General features: G+C 35.7%; 1 protein-coding gene across 1 annotated transcript in view; it reads left to right on the forward strand.

Annotated features, from left to right (window-relative positions):
• The window catches only part of SNX2 (sorting nexin 2), a 56,411-nt gene that overhangs the window by 15,076 nt on the left and 17,237 nt on the right, over positions 1-24,098 (forward strand). The window contains exons 2-7 of the mRNA XM_049649091.1: positions 5,472-5,589; positions 11,084-11,247; positions 12,576-12,642; positions 13,017-13,060; positions 14,444-14,585; positions 19,673-19,751. Coding sequence (XP_049505048.1) covers positions 5,472-5,589; positions 11,084-11,247; positions 12,576-12,642; positions 13,017-13,060; positions 14,444-14,585; positions 19,673-19,751 — 614 coding nt within the window. The remainder of the gene's footprint in view (positions 1-5,471; positions 5,590-11,083; positions 11,248-12,575; positions 12,643-13,016; positions 13,061-14,443; positions 14,586-19,672; positions 19,752-24,098) is intronic.

A 24,098-nucleotide genomic window follows, 5' to 3' on the forward strand; every position in this document is an offset into this window, starting at 1 on the left:
TTAACCCTTTAACCTCCTGAAGGACATCTTGATTGCTTCCAAATTTTGACAGTTATGAATGAAAGCTACTCTAAACATCATGTGCTGTGTTTTTTGTGGACATAAGTTTCCAGGTCCTCTGGATAAATACTAAAGAAAGCAATTGCTGGACTGTATGATAATATGTTTAGTTTTGTGAGAAACTGCCAAACTGTCTTCCAAAGTGGCTGGACCATTTTACAGTCCCACCAGCAGTGAGCATGAGAGTTCCTGTTGCTCCACACCATTGCCAGTATTTGGTGTTGTCAGAGTTACAGATTTTTGACCACTCTAGTAAGTGTTTACATATACCAGCATGAGGCATAGTGGTCTCTCATTGTTGTTTTAATTTGCATTTTCCTGATGATATGTGATTTGGGACGTCTTTTCATATGCCTGTTTGTTAGATGCTTATTTGGTAAGGTGTCTGTTAAGGTTTTGTCCCATTTTTAAATTGGGTTGACCATTGTCTTATTGTTAAGTTTTCATACTCCTTTGTGTATTTTGGATAGCAGTACTTTATCAGATATGTCTTTTGCAAATTTTTCTCCCAGTCTGTGGCTTGTTTTTTTATCCTCTTGACAGTATCTTGCAAAGGAAGTTTTAATTTAAGATTTTTTAGTGTTTATTTTTGGAGAGAGAGAGAGTGAGAGAGACAGAGCATGGGCGCACATGAACAGGGGAAGGACAGAGAGAGAGGGAGACACAGAATCCAAATCAGGCTCCAGGCTCCTAGCTTTCAGCACAGAGCCTGACTTGAACTCATGAACTTGAACAGAGCCTCATGAACTCATGAACCGTGAGGTCGTGACCTGAGCCAAAGTTGGTTGCTTAACCGACTGAGCCACCCAGGTGCCCCTAGTTTAATTTTTTAAAGTTTATTTATTTTGAGAGAGAGCATGAGCAGGGGAGAGGAGACAGAATCCCAAGCAGGCTTCGTGCTGTTAGCACAGAGCCTGACGGGGTGGGGGCTCAATCTCACGGGACAGTGAGATCATGACCTCTCAGTGGAAATGAAGTATCAGATGCTTAACTGACTGAGCCACCCAGGTGCCCTAAAGGAAGTTTTAACTTTAATGAAGTTTGTCTTATCCATTCTTTCTTCTGTAAATTTTATCTATGTATGTATTTATTTATATAGGCTTTATACCCAGTGCAGAGCCTAATGCAGGGCTTGAACTCAGGACCCTGAGATCAAAGCCTGAGTTGAGATCACTCAACCAACTGAGCCGCCTGTCTTATCAATTCTTTCTTTAATGGCATATGCCTTTAAAGGCTTATGCCTTTTGTTATTGTATCTAAAAACTCACTGCCAAATCCAAGATCGTCTAGATTTTCTTCTGTTACCTTCTAGGAATTTTATACTTTTGTGCTTTACAATTAGGTATATGACTCATTTTGAGTTGACTTTTGTGTAGGGTGTAAGGCCTATGTGTAGATTCATATTTTTACATATGAATGTTTAGTTATGCCAACGCTATATGTTGAAGAAACTATTTTTTTTTCTCTCTTGCATTACCTTTGTTCCTTTGTCAAAGATCAGTTGGCTGTATATATGTGGATCTATTTGGGGACTTTTCTGTTTCATTCATCTCTTCTTTCATCAATATCTCATTGTGTTGAGTACAATAAGCTCAAAGTCAGGTAGGTAGCTTCAGTCCTCCCAATTTTGTTCTTCTTCAGTATTTTTTTAGCTATTCTGGGTCTTTTGCCTCTCTATATAAACTTTAGTATCATTCTACTGATAATCCACAAAGTAACCTGCTGGAAATTTGACTGGGATTGCATCAGATTTATATGTCAAGTTGGGAAGAACTGACATCTTGAAATTATTTAGTGTTCCTATTCATGAATATGGAATGTCTCCATTTATATAACTCTTCTTTGATTTCATTCATAATAGTTTTGGAGTTTTCCTCATATAGGTCTTGTACATATTTTATTAGATTTATACATAAGTTTTGGGTGGGTGCTAATGTAAATAGTATTGTTTTTATTTTATTTTTTTAATATTTATTTTGAGAGAAAGCATGTGTGTGAGTGGAGGAGGGGGGAGAGAGAGAATCCCAAGTGGGCTGTGTACCGTCAGGGCAGAATCCAGTGTGGGGCTTGATCTCACATACCATGAGATCATGACCTGAGCTGAAACCAAGAGTCAGACACTTAACTAACTGAGCCACCCAGGCTTAGTAGTATTGTTCTTTTCCTTTCCTTTTCCTTTTCCTTTTCCTTTTCCTTTCCTTTCCTTTCCTTTCCTTTCCTTTCCTTTCCTTTCCTTTCCCTTCCCTTCCCTTCCTTTCCTTTCCCTTCCTTTCCCTTCCTTTCCCTTCCTTTCCCTTCCTTTCCTTTCCTTTCCTTTCCTTTCCTTTCCCTTCCTTTCCTTTCCTTTCCTTTCCTTTCCTTTCCTTTCCTTTCCTTTCCTTTCTTTTCCCTTCCTTTCCCTTTCTTTCCTTTCCCTTTCTTTCCTTTCCTTTCCTTTCCTTTCTTTCCTTTTCTTTTTTTATGTTTTACTTATTTATTTTGAGAGAGAAAGAGAGCATATGAGCCCAATAGGAGCAGAGAGAGGAGAGAGAATCCTAAGTGGGCTCTGCACTATCAGCGCAGAGCCTGACATGGGGCTTAAACTCGTGAGAACCGTGAGATCATGACCTGAGCCGAAATCAAAAGACGCTTAACCGACTGAGCCACCCAGGCACCCCTCAGTAGTTTGTTCTTAACTTCAAATTCAGTTTGTTCATTGATGCTATTTAGGAAAGTGATTAAATTTTTTGTACTAACCTTGTATGCTGCAAGTTTGCTATAATTGCTTATTAGTTCTGGAAAGTTTTGTCTTTTGGATTTCCTATTTAGATGTTTATGTCATCTGTGAACAAAGACAATTTTATTTTTTCCTTATCAATTTGTATACCTTTCATTTCCTTTTCTTGTTTTATTGCATTAGCAGGGACTTAAAGTACAGTGTTGAAAAGCAGTGGTAAAAGGTGACATCCTTGTCTTAATACTGATCTTTGTGGGAAAGCTTTTAGTTTCCCACCATTAAGTTTGATGTAGGGGCTGCCTGGCTGGCTCAGTGAGTAGAGCATGTGACTCTTGTTCTTGGGATTGTGAGTTCAAGCCCCACGATGGGTGTGGATGTTACTTCAAAAAATTTTGATGTATGTTTTTAGTAGCTGTTCTTTCTCAACGTGAATAAGTTCCCTGTAGTTTTAGTTTGTTGTGGGTTTTTATCATGAATGGTTGTTGGAACTACTCTGCTACATTTTTATGTAGGTGTGATTTAAGCTATTTCAAAATGTTCAGTATTGTAGGTAATCTCATTGACAAACTTGTGGCCACTTCTGAGGCATATTTATAATTGTTTTCTTAGAATTCATTTAACAACAACAACAACAACAAAGAAGAACTCAGTTAACAGACAGTCATTGAGCACAGCCAGGAATTGAGTGAAAAAGTAGTAAACAAAAGAAGATAGTCATAATCTATAAACAGTTAATAATTATAATGTGGTAAGAGAAATTATGATAGGAGAAGTAGATATTCTGTAGGAGCATACAGGCCATTAACCTAATCAGACTTAGCTAGAGATGAGGTTGAGATTGCCAGGAACATCTTCCACAAGAAAAATGTATAAGCTTAGTTGTTTTTAAATTCCTTCAAGTAAAATTGGTAAGGTAAATGGAGGCCCACCTATGTGAGAGGTTGGGGCTGTAAGAATGAGTTCCTGAGGGAAAAGAGAGCCTCTCCTTTAAATTCAGTAAATAATTGAAACTGATTTTGAAAGCTGTAAAGAAATGTCCTTATGCCATAGGGGATAGTTTACTTAAAAATCTAATGAGAGGGGCACCTGAGTGGCTCATGTGACTGAGTGTCCAACTCTTGATTTTGGCTCAGGTCATGATCTCACCCTTTCAAGGGATCAAGGTCCGCATCAGGCTCTGCTGACAGGGTGTAGCCTCCTTGGGATCCTCTCTCTCTCTCTCTCTCTCTCTCTCTCTCTCTCTCTCTCTCTGTATCCCTCCTGCTTGCTCTTTGTCTCAAAATAAAAAAATAAACATTTTTTAAAAAGAACTACAAGTCACTAAGAAAAACAGTAAAATGGGCAAAATACTTGGAGACTTCACAAAAGAGGATATTCAAATGGCCATTTAACATGTGAAAAATTGCTGAATGTCATTATTCCTCAGGAAAATGCAAATTCAAACCACAATAAGATACTCTTTATGTTGCCATAATAGTTAACATGGAAAATGATGGAATATATCAAAATGTTGAAAAGGATGTGGAGCAATTGATATTTTCATGTGCTGCTGGTGGGAGTGTAAATTGTGTAACCACTTTGGAAGATTATTTAATGATATCTTCTAAATCAGGACATTCACCTACCATGTGGTCTAACTATTCTACTCATACATACAAAGCAGAAATTCGATCCCGTGTTTGTTAAAACATACATACACTGGAGGTTTATACAGGATTATTGATGGTAGTACGAAAGTGAAGACTATCCACATGTCCCATCGGTAATAGAATGGATCAATCGAGGTATATTTACACAATGGAATATTTTGCAGCAGCAAGAATGAGTAATCTGTTACTATGGAAGTATCTTGAATACATAACATTAAAAGAAAACAAAACGCTAAAGAATATATTCTCTATGGTTCCAGTTTTATGAAGAACAGCAACAGTGGAAACTAATCCATGCTGGTTGAAGCTTGGGAGGTGGAGAGTAAAGAATGGGAGTAGAGCTTCTGGGGTTCTCTTTCTTGATCCTGTGCTGGTTACACAAGTGTGTTCGGTTTGTGAAAATATCTAGTGCACTTTTGACATACACACTTCTTATGTGATGATTTTAAAAAGGAGTATTGGTTTTAACTGTTAGGAAAAAGCTACAATAAAGCTAAAACCTTCACAGTCTAGATTCTATTTTGGTGGTCCTTGTACTTTAAGGTTAAGAAGTTCAAAAACAGTCCCTGTGCTCATTTGAGATGTAAATGTTTGGGAAGAGAGCTTATTTTTTGTTTGAAACCATAGAATTTTAGAATAATTTTACTCTTAATTCAACTAATACTAAACCTTTCTCTTGCATTAAAGGAATGCTTTGAACTTTTTATTCATGCAACATGTTTTCAAGATCTGATTTTTGCTCTTATGTAGTAATATTATATGTGACTGTAAAGTATTTTTTGTTAATTATAAGTCAACATGATAAATTAGTATCTCTAAAAGGATGATCAAAAAAGATTTTTTTAAAAATCTTAAATGAGTTTTTGTTAAGGAAAATGAATAAAAATGTGTTTTTGGTTCATTCTTACTCTCAGAGGAGGTAGTATAAATAGCTGTTCTTGTTCTTCACTTTTTATCAAGAGAATGTTCTATTTCTATAATGTATAGAGTCATAATTATAACAGCTAAACATGCTAATTCGTTATCTATTGTTATTTTTTTAACAGTCAAGTCCATCATCTCCAGAACCAGCTAGTCTTCCTGCAGAAGATGTTAGTACAAACTCCAATGGTCGGAAGCCTGCAGAGGTTGTCCTAGATGATGACAGGGAAGATCTTTTTGCAGGTAATTATAAATATTTTTATTTTTTTAGTAACAGTCAATTGTAGCATATATCCTGTTACATGATACTCTTGTAACGCAAAACTGAGATTTCGTGTAAGGTATTAGTGGTAGCTCTTCTTGTTAACACCTTGGAAAGATAGGAAATTTCCAGTTAGTTCCAGTTAGATCGCTTTGTGAAAAATACAGACTGTTGAGAGAAGCAAATATGTGATCCTTTCTTGTTTGAAGCATTTGAAAGTAAATCACATATTATAATTTTATGTTTTGACTCAAAAAACTAATGATTGTGGCATTCATACTTTGACAAATAGCGTTAATTGTCGTCTTTATTACTTAGAGGTTAACACAAGTAAAATTAAACTCGATTTTAAAATTATTTCAAATATGTTTGTTTCAATAAAATACTTTAGTATTTACCATAGTTCTGTTTTGATTCACTTGTGGATGAGTAAATTGTTGGTTGTGGTATTTATTTTTGATACGGGGGCAGGATTTGGTGTGGTCCTGCCTTTAAAATAATTGGATTCTTGGGGCACCTGGCTGGCTCAGTTGGAGCCATATGACTCTTTATCTTGGGGTTGGGTGTAGAAATGACTTAAAAATAAAATCTTAAAAAATTGGATTCTCTTCAAAACAGTTACCTGCTTTAACATTAAAACTTAGGCAAAAGCTAATGCTTGGATATTAAAAGGCAGAATCTGTTTAAGATTAATGACAAAAAAATTAAAGTAGTAGATCTTTAACAGCTTGATTTACCTGAACTGGTTTTCATTGAGTTAAAATTTAACAACATGTCCTCAGCTTTAACAGTAGTTGCATATTTGAGCCATTCTGTATTTTTTACATCAATGTCTTTGAAGATAAAATTTTACGTCTTGGGACACCTGGATGGCTCAGTTGGTTAACTGTCCACATTCAGCTCAGGCTGTGATCTCGTGGTTTGTGAGTTTGAACCAACTGGAGCCTGCTGTGGGTTCTATGTCTCCCTCTCTTTGACCCTCCCCTCCTTGCAAGTGCATGCGTGTTCTCTCTCTCTATCAAAAAAAAATAATAATAAACATAAAAAAATAAAAAAAATAAACATAAAAAAAAACCACATTCCTTCTTGATTAGTTTTATGAAAAATTTTTACTACAGATGAATTCGTGTATTTTAACATGTCAGAAAATTTAAAATACCATACCAAATACCAATAATATTTCCCATTTATTTATTCACTTATTTAGTAGCTACCTAACAACTTACAGTAAAATGACAGTTAACCAAAGTCATAATATTTCTTTTTGTTTTCTTTTATGGACTTTTTCCCAGGCATCCTTTAAAGTTTTTTCATGGCATTTATGTTTTAAAATAAAAGACATGAGTCCTTTCTCTTCTAAGTGGGTACTAATTTAAAGTATGTATTTCTAGGGCGCCTGGGTGGCTCAGTCGGTTAAGCTCCCACCTTTGCCTCAGGTCATGATCTTGAGGTCTGTAAGTTCAAGCCCTGTGTCGGGCTCTGTGCTGACAGCTCAGAGCCTGGAACCTGCTTAGAGTTCTATGTCTCCCTCCCTCTCTCTGCCCCTCCCCTACTCACACGCTGTCTCTCTCTCTGTCTTAAAAATAAAGAAGCATTAAAAAACATTTAATAAAGATTAAAAAAAAAAACCTGGCACATCCCAAATATTTTTTAAAAATAAAAAAATAAAGTGTGTTATTCCCCCAATAGAGGGTTTTACATGGAAGTTTTGGATTATCTGTTTTATAAAGGTCCCTTTCACCTTGAAGTCTCAAAACTCATACGTAAAGAATATGCTGAAAGTTCTAACGCCAGAACTATGTGAGGGTTTTTTTGCCTTTTTTTTTTTTTTTTTTTTTACCAGTATCCACAACTGATCAGTTTCCAAATGAGGAGTATACGTTGATATTTGCCCACTTAGCTTAATTAGAAAAATCTTTTTTGTGCTCTGCTCTACCTAGCAATCTATACTAAATATTGTGATTCAGTGATGGTCAGTGTTAGTGTTTGTTTTAAAAAAAGAGAGGCATCTGGGGGGCTCAGTCAGTTGAATGTTCAACTTTGGCTCAGATCCTGATCTCACAGTTCATGGGTTTGAGCCCTGTTTCCACCTCTGCTCTGACAACACAGAGCCTGTCTCCCTGTATCGCTGCCCCTCCCTGACTGACTGACTCACTCTCTCTCTCTATCTCTCTATCTCTCTCTCTCTCTCTCTCTCTCTCTCTCTCTCAGAACATAAACACTTTGTTAAGAATTTTTTAAATGTTTTTTTAAATGTTTAAAAATGTTTATTTTTTTTTTAGAGACAGTGTGTGAGCAAGGGAGGGGCAGAGAGAGAGAGAGAGAGGGAGACATAGAATCCAAAGCAGGCTCTAGGCTCTGAGGTGTCAGCCCAGAGCCTGACGCGGGGCTCGAACTCACAAACCGTGAGATCATGATCTGAGCCAAAGTTGGACGCTTAACCATCTGAACCACCCAGGTGCCCCCGAACAAAAATACTTTTTATACTTAATCTTTTGTCTTAAACTCAGCTGTATTTCAAAATGACATCATTAGATGTTCTAATAATCTGATCTTTTTTTAAAAGTTTATTTATTTATTTTGAGAGAGAGAAAGACAGCTCGAGGAGGTGAGAGGCAGAGAGAGAGAGAGAGAGAGAGAGGGAGGGAGGGAGGGAGGGAGGGAGGGAGAGAATCCCAAGCAGTCTCCACACCGTCAGCGCAGAGCCCATTGTGGGGCTCCATCTCTCAAACCCTGAGATAATGACCAGAGCCGGAATCAAGAGTCCGGTGCTTAACCTACTGAGCCATCCAGACACTCCTAATCTGATCATTTTTATGTGAAAGGATTAATACTATCTATACACTTCCATCTTAATGCTTTTAAGCAGGTGTGGTTCTTGGAACCATAACAGAGAGGAGCCTGTGTTATCAGGGTGATGAAAACTATTGTTCATTACTAAAAGAACATGTACTTAGTTTATTTCCCCTACATCAGGGAGAGAATATAAATATTGCTCTAGTGATCTAGCCATTTTGATTTTAAAACCACGAAAAGATTAGATACTATTGGTACTCTGCTAAGATGTTTTGGGGAGCATTTCAGGTACTATTACGTCAGGGGTGGTACCAGAAAAAGGTTGTAAGTGTGACATGTTACTGTTGCTAGTTTACTTGGAGAGCATTCACCAAATGTGGTTGACTATAAGCCCCTCCACCATTTGTTACATCCTTCAGACTAAGCTTCACTGCACATACTTCAAGACATTGTCGTAGAGGAATAACTGAGGGTGAGCAAATTACCTGTGTTGAAATTGTGTTATACTTTTAAATCTTGTTTTTGCCAGGGTCATTAGCTTATTTCATTTATGACACCAATTGTAAGTTTAACGAGTATTCCTTTGTTTAAAAAATTCTCTGGTATCTATGATACGCATGAAATTACTTCTCTGACAAAGTATCTCTTCCAAGGAGAAGTTAATCTTTATGCTTAAAACCTGTGGGGCATCTCCAAAGGTTTAAATTAAGTTCTGGTTTAAATTAAGTTATGTGAATTTGTTGTAGTAAAGTCATGAGAAGACTAAAGCAGACTGACTATATGGTAGTTAATGTGCTAAGTCTAATCTCTTTCTTTCTGTATCCATTTTCCTTCTCCGTATCAGCTATTTAAGTAGATCATAGTTAGCTTTTCTTATTTTGAGGTTACCTACTATTTATGAAACAGCTACTCAGAGTCCTTGCAAAGAACACAGAATCTGGTATCAGTGAAGTAAACTGTGATTGAAAAATTAAAGTTACTGTATCTGTCCTGATACATCAATAAAGTTTATATGCCTTTCCCTTTTTTTGTCTCTGGATTTGTTGTGCGTAGCAGTACCTCTTTCAGAGAATTTTAGATTTCTTTTTATTTATCTCTTTTGTTTGCTGCTTGCTGTTTGGCTTGTCTGTAGATTATGGATCTCACACCGCCTAGCTATGCTACACTGCTTTCTTACTTTCTTTTATTGCTCATTGGTTTCATTTCTTAGAAAATGAATAAATACTAGCAGTGTTAACAGCGTGAAGCCACGTGTAAGCTTTTAGTCGTTCTATCAGGGTCATTTATTGTCTGTGTATTTTACATCTACAGTCTATCTTCCTTCCTCTGGTTAGTATGATTTTGGTTATTCTTTTTATTTTTAATTTAAAAATATCAAGAGAGCTGAGTCAGTGAGGGTCTCATCAACATGAGAAAACCAGTAAGAGTAGATTGATAAAATGTTGACCTGTTTACCCTGTTCACATTTAAATGTAAATCTTAACATTATTTACCATATTTCAGGATCACTGACTGCCATTTCTACCTTCCCAAACTTCTGGGAATCTAAGAACCTCAGGTTAGAAACTGCTGGTCTGATTCTGTTCCCCTTACAGCCCTGCCTTCTCCTGTTATCAATTCTCTATAATCCATCCGAACTGTGGTTTTCATTATGGCCACTGAATGTAATTTTCATTTTTCTGGTTTTGCTTTTTCTTTATGCTATTGTTTCATTTTCCTAGAATTCTTCACCCATTTTTTCTCTATGCATCCAGATCAGTTTCATAAAGTGCTGCTGATTTTCCCCACCCTAACGTGTTGTCTTATCTCAAATGGTAGTGTTTGTTCTGTAGTTCATATACCAGTTAAATGTCTTTCTTGTAACATTCTTTTTTATTGTTCTCTTGCCTATTATTTGTCTTTTATTATTATTTAACATTCCACATGCTTGTGTCTTGTTTTCCCAACTAGATTATAAACTCCCTGAGGGCAGGTATGATACTTTACATTTCTTTGTGTTTATCCATTGCATTTAGCACAGTGTTAACCTAGTTTGTAGACAGTCAGTTTATTGATTTGATTTGGTTTTAATTATGTTTAATTTTAGATTTTTTCAAGTGAATGAGCATTTTAAATTAAAACCTAAACAGCTGTTTGCTTTGTGTCATATTTGTGTATTCAACTAATATCCAGTAATATCCAGTAATCTTTAGCAGTTAATTGCTTTAGATCACTAACTTTGTGGATTTTCCATAACGGATTTTTAATCCCATTTGGGATATTTCTGGGCAGTCTGTTACCATAAAATTTTTGTTTGTAAAGTAATCATAATGTTAGTTTGAATAAAAGATTTTGAAAGGTAAGTTACCCCAAGTATAAGATGTATGATAAACCCAAACATAAATGAATGTGGAATTATCCACATCATTGCTTTCCTTCTAGCTTTATTCTTACCACTAGTTTAGATAATTAAGCTGACATACTTTAATTCTTCCTGAAATCAACACAGTCACTATTGGTTTTAAAGTTTTGATAAACATTTAAGGAATGATTCATTAAATTATAACAACCATTTTTAAATGCCATTATTTTGATATTTGTGTGTAGTATAAAACTATTTTTCATGACTCATTAACTGCAATGTAGACTGCAGGGGTTTGTTATCACTGTCCTTAAGTAACTTGTTTCATTTGTATCTAGAAGCCACAGAAGAAGTTTCTCTGGATAGTCCAGAAAGGGAACCTATCCTCTCCTCAGAGCCTTCTCCTGCAGTTACACCTGTGACCCCTACTACACTCATTGCTCCCAGAATGGAATCAAAGAGTATATCTGCTCCTGTGATCTTTGATAGATCCAGGGAGGAGGTATGGGAAAATGTTTGTATTCTAGATTGAAATGTAAATAGTAAGCTTTTTGTTCCCTGCCCAGCATCACACTCTTCTGAGGCATCTCTAATCAAAGCCATTTCAACATTTGGGGAAAAACGTATTGGACTAAAGAAGTCAACTGATGTGGCTTCTAATCTTATCCTCATCACTTTTTAACCCAATGACTTGGGCACATTACTTTCCTTCTTAAGGATTTTGTCATTTGTGATCTCACGATGGTAATGTATGACTCAGGGTTTCTTTGTTGGTCAAATGAGAAAATGTTTGAAAGTGCTTTGAAAACTTTAATAAAGTGATATTTTGAGTAATTTTATTTGATGAATCCTGCAGTAATGTTAGTGGTTATGTTGGCAGGGTGCAGAGTGGGTTGTGAGTGGAGAGGAAGCACAAGAGGGCCTGCAGGCGTGTAAGGGTGGTTTGTGGAAGTTTCTGAGCTATATTTTTAGGGTTTCTGATTTATATACTTGACCTTACAATTCAAATAAGGTTTAGTTTTTTAAAAATCTGTACAAGAAGACAACTTTGGGGGAAAAAAGGGTTATGGTGAGAAAAACTAACTTTTAGGTAATTTTAGGCTATTAATATTACTCTAAAATATTTGCAAGATTTAACAAATTTCTGTGCTTTCTTCTTGAGAATAACCAGACTTGCCTGCAGAGCTGCTCCTAGATTGCTTATTTACAACGGCATTAAAAAGTGCTTCCCTGCAGTCTCATACGGTTACCATTTTTCCCACTTACTGCTTTATAGTCCTTTCGTTGTCTTCAGGAAGAATGTGTGTTTACTGGGTTATTAGACAAATCATGGTGCTGAAGATTCTAGTGTAATTATTTCTACTGATGGGTAGTGTGCTACGGGCAAAAGTAATGGCTACTTCCTCCTGGTCATTAAAGACTAGAGACAACTTCAGAAAGTGCTAGTATTAAAAATCATTAAGGTGTTAGTTTAATAATCTGAATCTCAAGATTCTGTATATAGAACAAAGAAAAATCAACAGTACTCTTCCAGAAGACTAAATCTGCGGAGGTGTGAGAACACAGGCTTTCTGTAACTTCTCCAGATGATCCTTTTCCTAGTTTCTGTACGTGTGTGTGTTGTGAATGTGTGCACATGTGTGTATGTTTTTTTTTTTTAATATTGTCAGGAAATATGAAAGCTTTTGTTTTTCAGAAATGGAATGCTGAGTGGCTTTTTAAATTGTTTTGACACTGACCCTAATAAAAGATCGTGAAAATTAAAGTTATTAGTGTTAAAACAGTAATCTAAATTGGAATCTTTAACATCAAAAAAGTTATCTTTTCTAGATTGAAGAAGAAGCAAATGGAGATGTTTTTGACATAGAAATTGGTGTATCAGATCCAGAGAAAGTCGGTGAGTCAATATTTAGTACACTTTAATTTCGTTCTTTTTGATAAGTACCTTGGTTGTTAGTATGCTGTTTTTCTTAAGTGCAATGTTAACAGTATTAAAATGGTACTTTCATTTTTAAGCTTCTGGGGCTTTTTACTCTAAATTTTACTTTTTTACTCATTTTACTTTTTTCAGCTTTATTAAATTATAACTAACAAATGATTGTATGTATTTAAGGTATACAGGATGCTGATTTAATATATGTACACATTTAATATATGTATACAATAATACATTACCACAATCAAGTCAGTCAACGTATTACTTCACATAGTTACCTTTGTGTGTGTGTTAAGCTTATTATTTTTAATAGTATTGTTTGACTTTTCTTGTAGGTGATGGCATGAATGCTTACATGGCATATAGAGTAACAACAAAGGTAAGCCTTTGCTCCTTCAGAGAAGTAGTAAGCCCTCACCATGTGTAGTGTGAGATTACAACATCCTGTCTTCACACAGGTTACCATCCAGTGAAGATTTCACATAAGTAGTTACATGAGTTATGGTTTGTTAAGTACAGTATTCTGCAAAGTAGAGGTAAAGTATTTTGCATTTTGTATGTAGGGAGGAACCTAATCTAGACAAAGATAGGGGAACATGATGGGCGAGAGAGGTTCTTGGAGAAAAGAGAAGAATGCTTGCTCCAGGCAGAGCGATTTGCTTTTGTAAAGGCCAGACCTCCAGAAAACAGTGTGCTTTCTGGGATCTGCAAGACATGGTACCTGATTGAATTGTTCGGCAGTAGCCTCCCTATATTACCAGCAGCCACATGAAGGAACTTGGGTCCATCCTGAGTATAATGGAGAGCAACTGAAGAGATTCAAGCAAGAGTGTGGCACAATTCGATTTTTCTTTTAGAAAGATCTCTCCGATTCCTAATTTGGGAGGGCAAAGTATAGGTCAAGATTTCCAGTTAATTCCATTGTCATTTCTAAAGGATTGTAGACCTTCGGATCTTAAAAGAGACAAAGAGGATCTGCAGCATTCCTAGCTGTGAGAAGTAATATTTTATACTAAAGAGTAGATTCTGGGGATGAACAAAATAATGGCTTCCTGAGTTGTGTAGGCAGTAGAATCAGTAGAGCTTGGATGTGCAGAGTGAAAGATGCCTAAGTTACCGACTAGAGGATCTCTGTGGTTGTGTCAGAGTGATCTCAGAGAACAGGCAACACAGAGGGAGCAACACAGTTTTTGGATGGGGGTAAATAATTTGTTAATTCATTGAACAGATATTTATTAAACACTTAATTGTGGGGTCTGGCTCGTTTCCAAGCACAAGAGTTTATAATAGGAAACAGTACAGACACGTGCCCTTCCCACATGGAGATTATGTTCCAGCAGGAGATGTGGTGAACTTGACGTGGCAGTAAGATTTAAGTGGAAGTGTCCCTTGGGCATTTTGATATATTGGACTGAAGCTCAGAGGAGATCTGGGCCAGAGGTAAAGATTTAAGAGTCATTGACATAAATGTAATTAGAGTTGATGAGATGAGTCAAGGATAGAATAAAGCAAACATTTTGTCCTTTTAAGTCTCTGTAAAAACAAAACAAAACAAAACAAACACAACGTATAATAACATAGGAGTTTTTTGGGGTTTTTTTTTTGGTTAGAAATGTGTATTCCATATTAGTTAGCTACCCTGTGGTCTTTTGCATAGTAAAACGTGTGTGTAGGTATACGTATGTTCACAGGTTTATGTGATGCTAACTTCTGAAGAATTGCTTAGTATTCAAAATTTAAAATGCCTCTTCTTCACTTGTAGACTTCTCTTTCCATGTTCAGTAAGAGTGAATTTTCAGTTAAAAGAAGATTCAGTGACTTTCTCGGTTTGCATAGCAAATTAGCAAGCAAGTATTTACATGTTGGTTATATTGTGCCACCAGCTCCAGAAAAGAGTATAGTAGGTAAGTATGAATTAAAAAAAAAAAAAAAAGTTACTGCTAGTAGTTCAGTTTTAAACTACATAGATTATTAGGCTACCATGATCATTTATTATTAGGATAAATTATAGTGTCTGGCAATACTGAATTTAATAAACATTCCATTTATGATAATCATTCATCAATTAAGAATGTATAAGCTCATACTTTTATTTTCTAACCTCTTAGGATTTTTATTTATATAGGATCAATTTAGGATTTGATTTATATAACGATGTTAAATATTGGGTCTGAATTTGCCAAGTTGAAGACAATCAAACCCTAACATTTTACTAAGTAACACTCAGAAGATACTTAATATTGGTAGCTTGTTAGCATTTTTCTAAGGAATGAAAGTATTTGGGTTTCAGCTATTCATTGTCCAAAAAGAAGATTTGATCCAGTCCAGATCTTATAAGAGGTATCATGTTAGTATATTCCATACCTCAATTTAATGCTTAAAAACATTTCTACCTATACAAGTAATAAAGGCTTAGTTAAAAATCTGTAGAAGGGAGCAAGCACCTGTTGGTTCTCTTGGCAGAGCGTGCAACTCTTGACCACAGGGTCGGGAGTTCAAGCCCCATTTTGGGTGTAGAGCTTTAAAAAAAAAAAAAAGAATATGCAGAAAATTTCAAAAGAGGACAACTTACATTGTCCCATTAAAAGACATGTCATCTCTTAAAATTTTGTGCTTCTTTTCTCAGTGTTTTCAATTTATTGTGAAAATATTCAAATTGAATTTTGCTGATCTTTAAATTTTTGTTTTTACTTTTTAAAAACATTTTGTTTGAAGAGCACTTCTGTTGGTATCTTTTATGACTTTAAAACCTGACATATTTAAATGCATTTATTATATTCTCTGAGTTTTTTTATTATAAAAAACTTTGTAGGGGCAACTGGCTAGTTCAGTTGGTAGAGCATGTGACTCTTGTTCTCGGGGTTGTGAGTTCAAGCCCCACGTTGTGGGTAGAGTCTACTTTAAAAAACTTTAAAAAATTAAGAATATCAATAAATTAAATTTTTGTAAGGCAGTGTAAGTTTAAGTGACAAGAGTGGCTTGCTTTTTGTTTGTTTTACTTTTCCAAATCTCTGATATCTGGCTTAATAGAAAATAGCTATGTTCTTATATCTGCTTCTGCATTCAATCTGTTGTGATATAACACACCATATAACCTTTGTAAAATTCTGCTGAGCTTTCCTAAAAGAATGAGAGTAAAAAAGACAATAGTCTGGTATTATTATGAAAATAGGCTTTTTGGTACACCCTTCCCCGACACCTGTCTGAAAAAGGGTCTCAGAAACCTTTCTTGTATTCTGACTGTATTTTGGGAACTGCTGACCTACTTCATAATCTTATTTCTCTTATCTTTAAAACTTTGGCAGTGGTATCTTCTGGCATCCTACTATTTATATGCATCTTAAGTTTCCTGTATCACAAATTATTTATTACCTTTTTTTCTTTGATTAGGTTGTGCAACTATTTTTATATATCAAAAGAGGAAAAATAAATTATTTTTCTCATTTTGCTGGCTAACATGCTAATCCAGTCTATAAACAAAGAGCAAAAAGAATTTTTTTGAAAAAGTAAATTTTAATGTCCAGGTTAATTGTTTTAAGCTAATATTTTGCCTTAATGATCTTCAACCTTCCACAAATTGTTACAGCATAATAAATAGTATGTGTAAATTTAAAATAGAAGTTAGAAACTAAATCTTAAGAGCATCCTTTTCTGATGTTGATTCTCACAGGCTTCAAAAGGCTTTTAGGGGACAGTCACACGGTTATGTTTGTATTATGCATACACGTGGCCAAGATTGCCCATTCCATTGTAAGGTTATCAATTAAATTATAGGCGTAATTAACATTTATTGAAAGTTACTGTGCTATGGCACTGTGCTAAATAATTTCCAGGAGATTCATTTAACCTTCACAACAACTTTATGAAGTTAACTTAGTGTTGTCCTTATGTAATAGGTAAGGAAGGTAAGGTTCATCGAGGTTACATAACCTGTCGTGTGCTATATTTATTTATATACTACTTTATTCCAGGAACGACTTAAGGCAACTACATATATAATGCAGTTAAAAAAATATATATGTACACACACACGCACACACGTATGTGCACGCACACGCACATGTGTACGTGCATATACGCGTGCGCACATGTATGCACATATGTGCGTGCACACGTGTGCGCATATGTGTATGTGTATGCTTGCATGTGTGTATACATATACACATATACATATCTATACGTATATAGATATGTGTATATATATCTAAAGAAAGAAATTAGCAGGAAAAATAACCATAGTCAAACAGTAAGATGAAACCAAGTTAAATAGTTTCTTTAAAATGTACATGTAAAGTCTGAACAATTACTAAAGGTAATTACTAAAGGTGGGTAACAAATTTGTTGTGAACTTCCTGGCAGCCAAGCAAATACAGAAGCAGTCATGTTTTCAGATTGTCTTACCAGTTTTTTAAAAAACAAAACTCAGTTGGTTAAGTGTCTGACTCTTGGTTTCAGTTTAGGTCCTGGTTTCACAGTTTGTCTGGGTTCGAGCCCTGTGTCAGGCTCTGTGCTGGCAGCACGGAGCTTGCTTGGGATTCTGCCCCCTCCTCTCTTCCCCTCCCCATCTGGCTCGCAAGCGCGCTCTGTCTCTGTCTCAAAATAAATAAACTTAATAAAATAAAAATTTAAAAAGTGAATAGGTTGTCCACAAAACTGTTGATATATGGGAGGCCCTCTTAAGTATACAGCCAGTGGTTTTCAACTAACAAACACTTAAAGTGGGGGCAGGAGAAAAGGAATTGTAATTTGTCATTTTTGCTGAAAAGTTAGAGCTGCCCCTGAAAGAACAGGAGTCTTTTCATTAGCCCACAGTTAACCTGTTTGTAAGATTAGTTAACTGAAAACCACTGTTTCACTAAGCTTTTAGAAAAGAACAACAAAGTTGAAAAGTTTTAAGAGTTAATTGGTTAGAGTAAGTGTTTATTTGCTCTGATGGCCCCTAATAATTACGTCTGGCATGAACAGTAGCATGAAGTAGCATGAACAGAAAATCCTTAAAGGGAAAAATGTAAAGAACTTCATAGCAGTAAGATTTTTTTTGAGGGAAACAATATGTTATATCAGTAACACCCCACTTTTAGTGGTCCATTCATGGCGGATAATTTTAGGTGTTTGAGTTTTCTTTTTCAAACTTGTATTTCAGAAGAACTAATTATGTTAGGCAAAACATTCATAGATGATATGTTTATTTACCAGATGTACCAGCCTGAATAAGAATTACATGGTTTTACATAATCTATTTTTAATAGCTTTGTTGAGATATAATTTAAATGCCATATGATTTATCCATTTAAAGTGTGTAATTTGGGGTGTCTGGCTGGCTTAGTTGGTAGAGCATGCGACTCTTGACCTTAGGGTTGTGAGTTCAAGCACCCCATTGGGTGTAGAGCTTACTTAAAAAAAATAAAGTGTGTATAATTCAATGTGGTATATAAGGCTTTTAGTATATTCAGAGTTGTGCATACACCACCACAGTCAATTTTAGAATATCTTCCTTTTAAATAAATTTTTTAAATATTTATTTTATTTTTTATTAAAAAAATTTTTTTAATGTTTATTCATTTTTGAGAGAGAGAGCATGATCGAGGGAAGGGCAGAGAAAGACGGAGACGCAGAATCCAAAGCAGCCTCCAGGCTCTGAGCTGTCAGCACACAGCCCGACGTGGGGCTCAAACTCATGAACTGCTAGATCATGACCTGAGTAGAAGTCGGATGTCCAACCGATTGAGCCACCCAGATGCCCCTCATGTTTATTTATTTTAGAGAGAAAAAGTGCACATGAGCAGGGGAGGGACAGAGAGAGAGAGGATCCAGAGTGGCTTCTGTGCTGACAGCAGAGAGCCCACCACGTGGCTTGAACCCACGGACTACGAGACCGTGACCTGATCTGAAGTCAAATGCTTAACAGACTGAGCCACCAGGCGCCCCCTCTTTATTAGCACTTCCCGTCATCCTCTAACTCCCCCAACTCCCTAGGCCTGGGCAGTCTTTAATTTATTTTCTTTCTCTCTAGATGTGCCTATTCTGAACGTTTCATGTAAAGGAAAATAAGTGGGCCTTTGTGACAGGTTTCCTTCACATAGTATTTTTCTTTTAAGAGAGGTAGCAAGCAAGGGAGATGAGAGAGAAGGAGAGAGAGAGAGAGAGAGGGCGTGTGCACACATGCATATGAGCCTGAAGCAGGCTCCACACTCAGCACAAAGCATGACCACCAAGCCTGATGCGGGACTCAACCCTGGGATCGTGACCCGAGAGTCAGACACTCAGCTGACTGAGCCACCCAGGCGCCCCTTTCATAGCGTATCTTTAAAGTTCATCCATGTTGTAGCATATGTCATTACTTCGTTGCTACAGAATTGATTCTGAAAGAAAAAAGCACAAGGAAAAAAGAAAAATATGCAGTTTGATACATTATTGTTAAAATTTAAATTGCCAGTACAGAAATGATTAACATGATTTTTTATGAAAGTGTTTGTTGTTTCAGCTATTACAAAACTAGCTATAATAAATAAACAAGATGTTTTTAGACTCTACAACAAGGAAAATACTTAGCACACTCATGGATTATACTCCATTTTTCTAGTTCCCAAACTAAAGAACCTTAATTATTACTCATAAGAAATGGAAATAGTAATTGAGCTTAAATTTGCTAATTTGAATGTCTTTATGCATATTGAAATGCAAACACATTTTAATTTACCATGAGTGTAGTATGTAACAGATAAGGAACGCAAATAGAGTTTAGAAAACTACAGACACAGCTCACCCTCTGCTTTATCTGGTTTCATGTTTTGCGTACTTAGCAAGATGAGATGTTAATATATGATGAGTTATAATTTCTCTAAAGTATGATACTGGTTATAAGTTTAGGAGCTCTTTTTTTTAATCACATTCAAATTTAAAGTGTGTTTTAAATTATGAAGGAATGACTATAAAAAAACTGTTTCAAATAACAAAATTATCATGAGTCTCATTGAGTGTTTTTTCAAAGGCATGACCAAGGTCAAAGTGGGTAAAGAAGACTCGTCATCCACTGAATTTGTAGAAAAACGGAGAGCAGCTCTTGAAAGGTAATTGTAGACAGCTATGCTTTATTACTGTCGTGTTTTTATTTCAGTAATAATAAGTCTAATTCCATTATATGGCACAACTATATTTTAATGTTTTTTTTCACAGTACCATTTCATGGTTCTACTAAGAGTGCTTTAAACTTTTATTAAGAAAATTACTTCTTTCAACAACACAATACTGTGTAATACTGTGTTCTGTTTTCATTAATCATCATAGTGGATTAGTATTTAGCAAATAGTGTGTCTAATAAAATAACATCTATTTTTGTATCCTGTGTTGTAAGCAGGAATATAAAGGCATTAGTTAGTTGGGGATAGAATTAATGTATCATAGGGGCACCTGGCTGCTTCAGTTGGTTGAGCATGTAACTCTTGATCGTGGGGTTGTAGTTCCAGCCCCACGTTAGGTGTAGAGATTTTTGTGGCACCTGGGTGGCTCAGTTGGTTAAGCGTCTGACTACAGCTCAGGTCATGATCTCGAGGTTCTTGACTTCAAGCCCCGTGTCGGGCTCTGTGCTGACAGCTCAGACCCTGGAACCTGCTTCAGATTCTGTGTCTCCCTGTCTCTTTGCCCCTCCCCTGCTTACACTCTGTGTACGTATCTCTTGCTCAAAAATGAATAAACATTTAAAAACAATTTTTGTAATAAAATAAGATCTATTTTTAAAAACATAGCTGTATTTTGCATTAGGAGTAAGGAATGGCTAAGCTTGTAAAAAGATACCATGAAACTTGTAAATGGGAAGAAAGAAATGATAAAAAATATTCGGATTTTTAATATTTAGTATTATTTAGGTTCTAGGAAGTTTTACCCATATTCACATTCTTTGTTGGATAATTTGGCTCACTATAGTTCCATTGAATTATTACTTGGCTAGGAATTTTATTAAACACAATAAAAAATTAAGTTTGTGCTCCCTCCTTTAATTTTGTATAATTGATTTTGACTTGAGTGCACAATTGTATGAGTCATTTATTGAGTTGACTGCATGCTTCAAGTCTGATACATTTGCCCTACCTTACTGCATAGTACTTGACATGTTTCCTTTAGTTTTGAAGGGTTGTCTTCAATGTTACAGACCAAATGAGTTACGGATAGGAGGAACCCACTCCCAGGATCTTAACATTTATTCTTTCCTTGCTATGCTGAAAATTAAGAAAAAAAAATTTGAAATTATCTTAAAGCCCAACTTTTAGAACGTAAGTTGGTAATCACCTAGACATAGAAATTTTCTAATTTCATAGGGTTTTTTTCCTTGTTATTTTAATTGAATGTGCTTATTCTTTATTTTCTCTTTTGGCTTAAAATCAATAGATGAGGTGGATAGGACAGATTTTAAGAAATAGTATGTCTATCTCCAGGGTGCACATTATTATTTAAACTATTTTTAAGTCACTTTATTTTTGGGTCTTATTAATAAATTGTTTCCATTTTAACAAAATGCTGCAGTACAGTCAGGTTTGAACAATTTACAGTAAGAAAGCTGACTATGCAACTTATTATTACAGAAGTCTTAAAGGATGAGATTGTGCCTGTGAGAAAAGCATTTACTCAGGAAAGGATTGAATTGTGTCCAGAGAAGTTTAGGTTAGGCTTTAGAATTGTTTCTGTTGTGAAAGAGGTCACAGACCAAATGTTTTTAAGAGTAAAGGTAGATAATGTTCTGCTTCGATTTCGCTTAGTTCTTCCTGAAAGTGTAACCATGACCCTTTGAGAAACCTTTCAAGTCCTATTTTTCTATGAGTAAATTTGAAATGTTTCAGATGGCATGCTTGATAAGGAACTTAATGAAGATTTATTGTACCAAGGACATATAATTTGATTCTACATTCACCTTTCTTGCAACTTGAATGCATTGCTTAGTACTTACCATAACATCATGTGGTATGAAACATTGAGGAGAGTTGTAAGGAAATACTGGGATTTGATCTAGTGGATATTTGAAAACAGTTTCTTTAGTGAAAACTGTTACTTGTTAAGTGCTACCTTAGTGGCTATTGCAGTAATAATAATAATAAACAAAAGAAACCATATACTATGAGGGAAAAGTTCATTTTGCATTAAAAAATATGACTAAAGAAAATATAGGTATAAAGAAGCAGAGGAATTGGGATGCTTTTTCTAAAGGGAGTTTTCTGTGGCATTTCATAAAATTTAAAAATTAGAACAGGCTTATCTATGGGATGCCTAACCTAGTTTTAATCTAGTGGATCATGGAAGTAGTTTTCTTTGTATATACTATGGTAATAAATTTGTATATTTGTTTGTTCAACTCAGAAAATTTAGATTTTGGTCTTGAATGAAAGGATGAACATCTGGTGTTAAAATACAGGAAGAGAGAGGGAGTCGTTAAGAAAGGGACTCTCCTGGGCCACCCACACTCACTAAAGTAAGCAGAAAGTACTTTTATTAAGAGTTTCTGTAAGATCACTCTCTTGGTTTTCTTGAGAGTGCTTCACGTTTTATGTTAAGAGCACAATGACTTTATTTCATAGGTAAGGATACACTTCTGCAGATATAAACAGAGAAGTATAGAGTAGCGTGATACAGTGTGTAGGGAGTTAGAATCCTTTCTCTGTTGAAGCCTGTATTTCACTACACACTATAAAGTATTTGTGTGGCCTTGGGCGACTTACTGAAAGCATTAAAAGCATTTTTCCTTATCTTAAATGTTATCAGGATTGTGTTCAGTCCAGGCACCTAAAAACTCAACTGGCTTGGCCTTAACAGTTAGTACAGATTAATTAATCTACGCTTTCCTATCAGGAAGTATTTAGGATTATCCAGCTTTCTGAAAATCTTGTTGCCAGTTTCTGATAATCTGGAATACAACCATTTCTCACTACTACCATAGTAGTCCAAATGCTGGAATTAACTCCAGTAGGTTCTTAATTGGTTTCTGTTTCCATACTTGAATCTCTGCTCTTTCTTAATACAGCAGTCAGAACCATCCTCTTAAAATATAAATCACATCATGTTTCTTGCTCCCCATGTCACTCCGTAAAAGCCACAGTCCTTATGATGGCCTGCAGAACCTCATATGACCTGCACCGCTCACTCTTATCTGTTCTATCTCCTGTACCCCTTGATCACACTGCTCCAGGCCACACTCGTCATTTTGCTGCTTCTCAAAGATCCCTGGCATTTTCCCACCTTAGAGTTTTCTCACTGGCCTCTCCCGTTGCCTAGAAAGCTGTTGTTCTCAAATGTCTGCATGGTAATTCCCTTACCTCTTTTAACTTTAGATGTTCAAGTATCATCTTTCCAGTGAAGTCTATTCTGATCATTGGCTTCATTCTAACCTATTCTCTTTGAATTGCCCCCAACGATACTTTGCACACTTGATCTCATTTGCTCTACCGTTCTACCCTCCTTTTTCCATAGCATCTGCCAACTGGTCACATACTGTATATATGATCTGTGTGTTTATTCATGATTAGTCTTCTCTTACTAAAATACAGTTTTCTCTCATATATTCTGAGTGTTCAGAACAGAAAATGACATGCAGTTAGTAAATGCTTTACAAATATTTGCTGAATCCACAAATGAATGTCATCAAAGCCCAGGCTCTTTGTGCCTTTCTGTTCTTTTGTTCATTATCATTAGCACCTGTGTTTGAGTTTCAAGCAAGAGAAATTTTTTTTTGTCAAAAAATTTTTTATTTTTATTTTTTTAAATATGAAATTTATTGTCAAATTGGTTTCCATACAACACCCAATGCTCATCCCAAAAGGTGCCCTCCTCAATACCCGTCACCCACCCTCCCCACCCTCCCACCCCCCCCCATCAACCCTCAGTTTGTTCTCAGTTTTTAAGAGTAAGAGAAATGTTTTTAACTTTATTCCTCTCAATTTTGTGTAACCTGCTTTATTTTGTTTTGTTTTCAGTAAGTCAGAACTTAAAACCCTAAGCGATTCTTCTAAATTTTTTAGTAACCCTTCCTTGGAGCAAATCTGCAGAACTACTGTCTCATGTTGAGTGTGATACTTACTTGTCAGCTTTTCCATTGTGTCTTCATTTCTTTCTTCTTCCAAATGCGTCTCTTCCTCCCCACGCCTCTTTTCAGGCCTCTTTCCCTGTGCTCCCTCTTCTCCCTCTTCTCCCTGTATTTTCCTGTTTTTGTTCTGTATCCATCCTTTATAGATCTACAACCCTGCGGACCTTAATTCTGAATTGGTGAATATTTACAAATAGTCATTAATTTAAAATATGTCCTAAGATGCTCAACAGCACTCATCATCAGGGAAATGCAGATCAAAACTACAGTGAAATATCACCTCACATATGTGAGAATAGCTAAAATCACATAGTTAAGAAACAAGTGTTGGCAAGAATATAGAGAAAAA

This window comes from Panthera uncia, assembly GCF_023721935.1.
Source record: "Panthera uncia isolate 11264 chromosome A1 unlocalized genomic scaffold, Puncia_PCG_1.0 HiC_scaffold_17, whole genome shotgun sequence".
Taxonomy (NCBI): domain Eukaryota; kingdom Metazoa; phylum Chordata; class Mammalia; order Carnivora; family Felidae; genus Panthera; species Panthera uncia.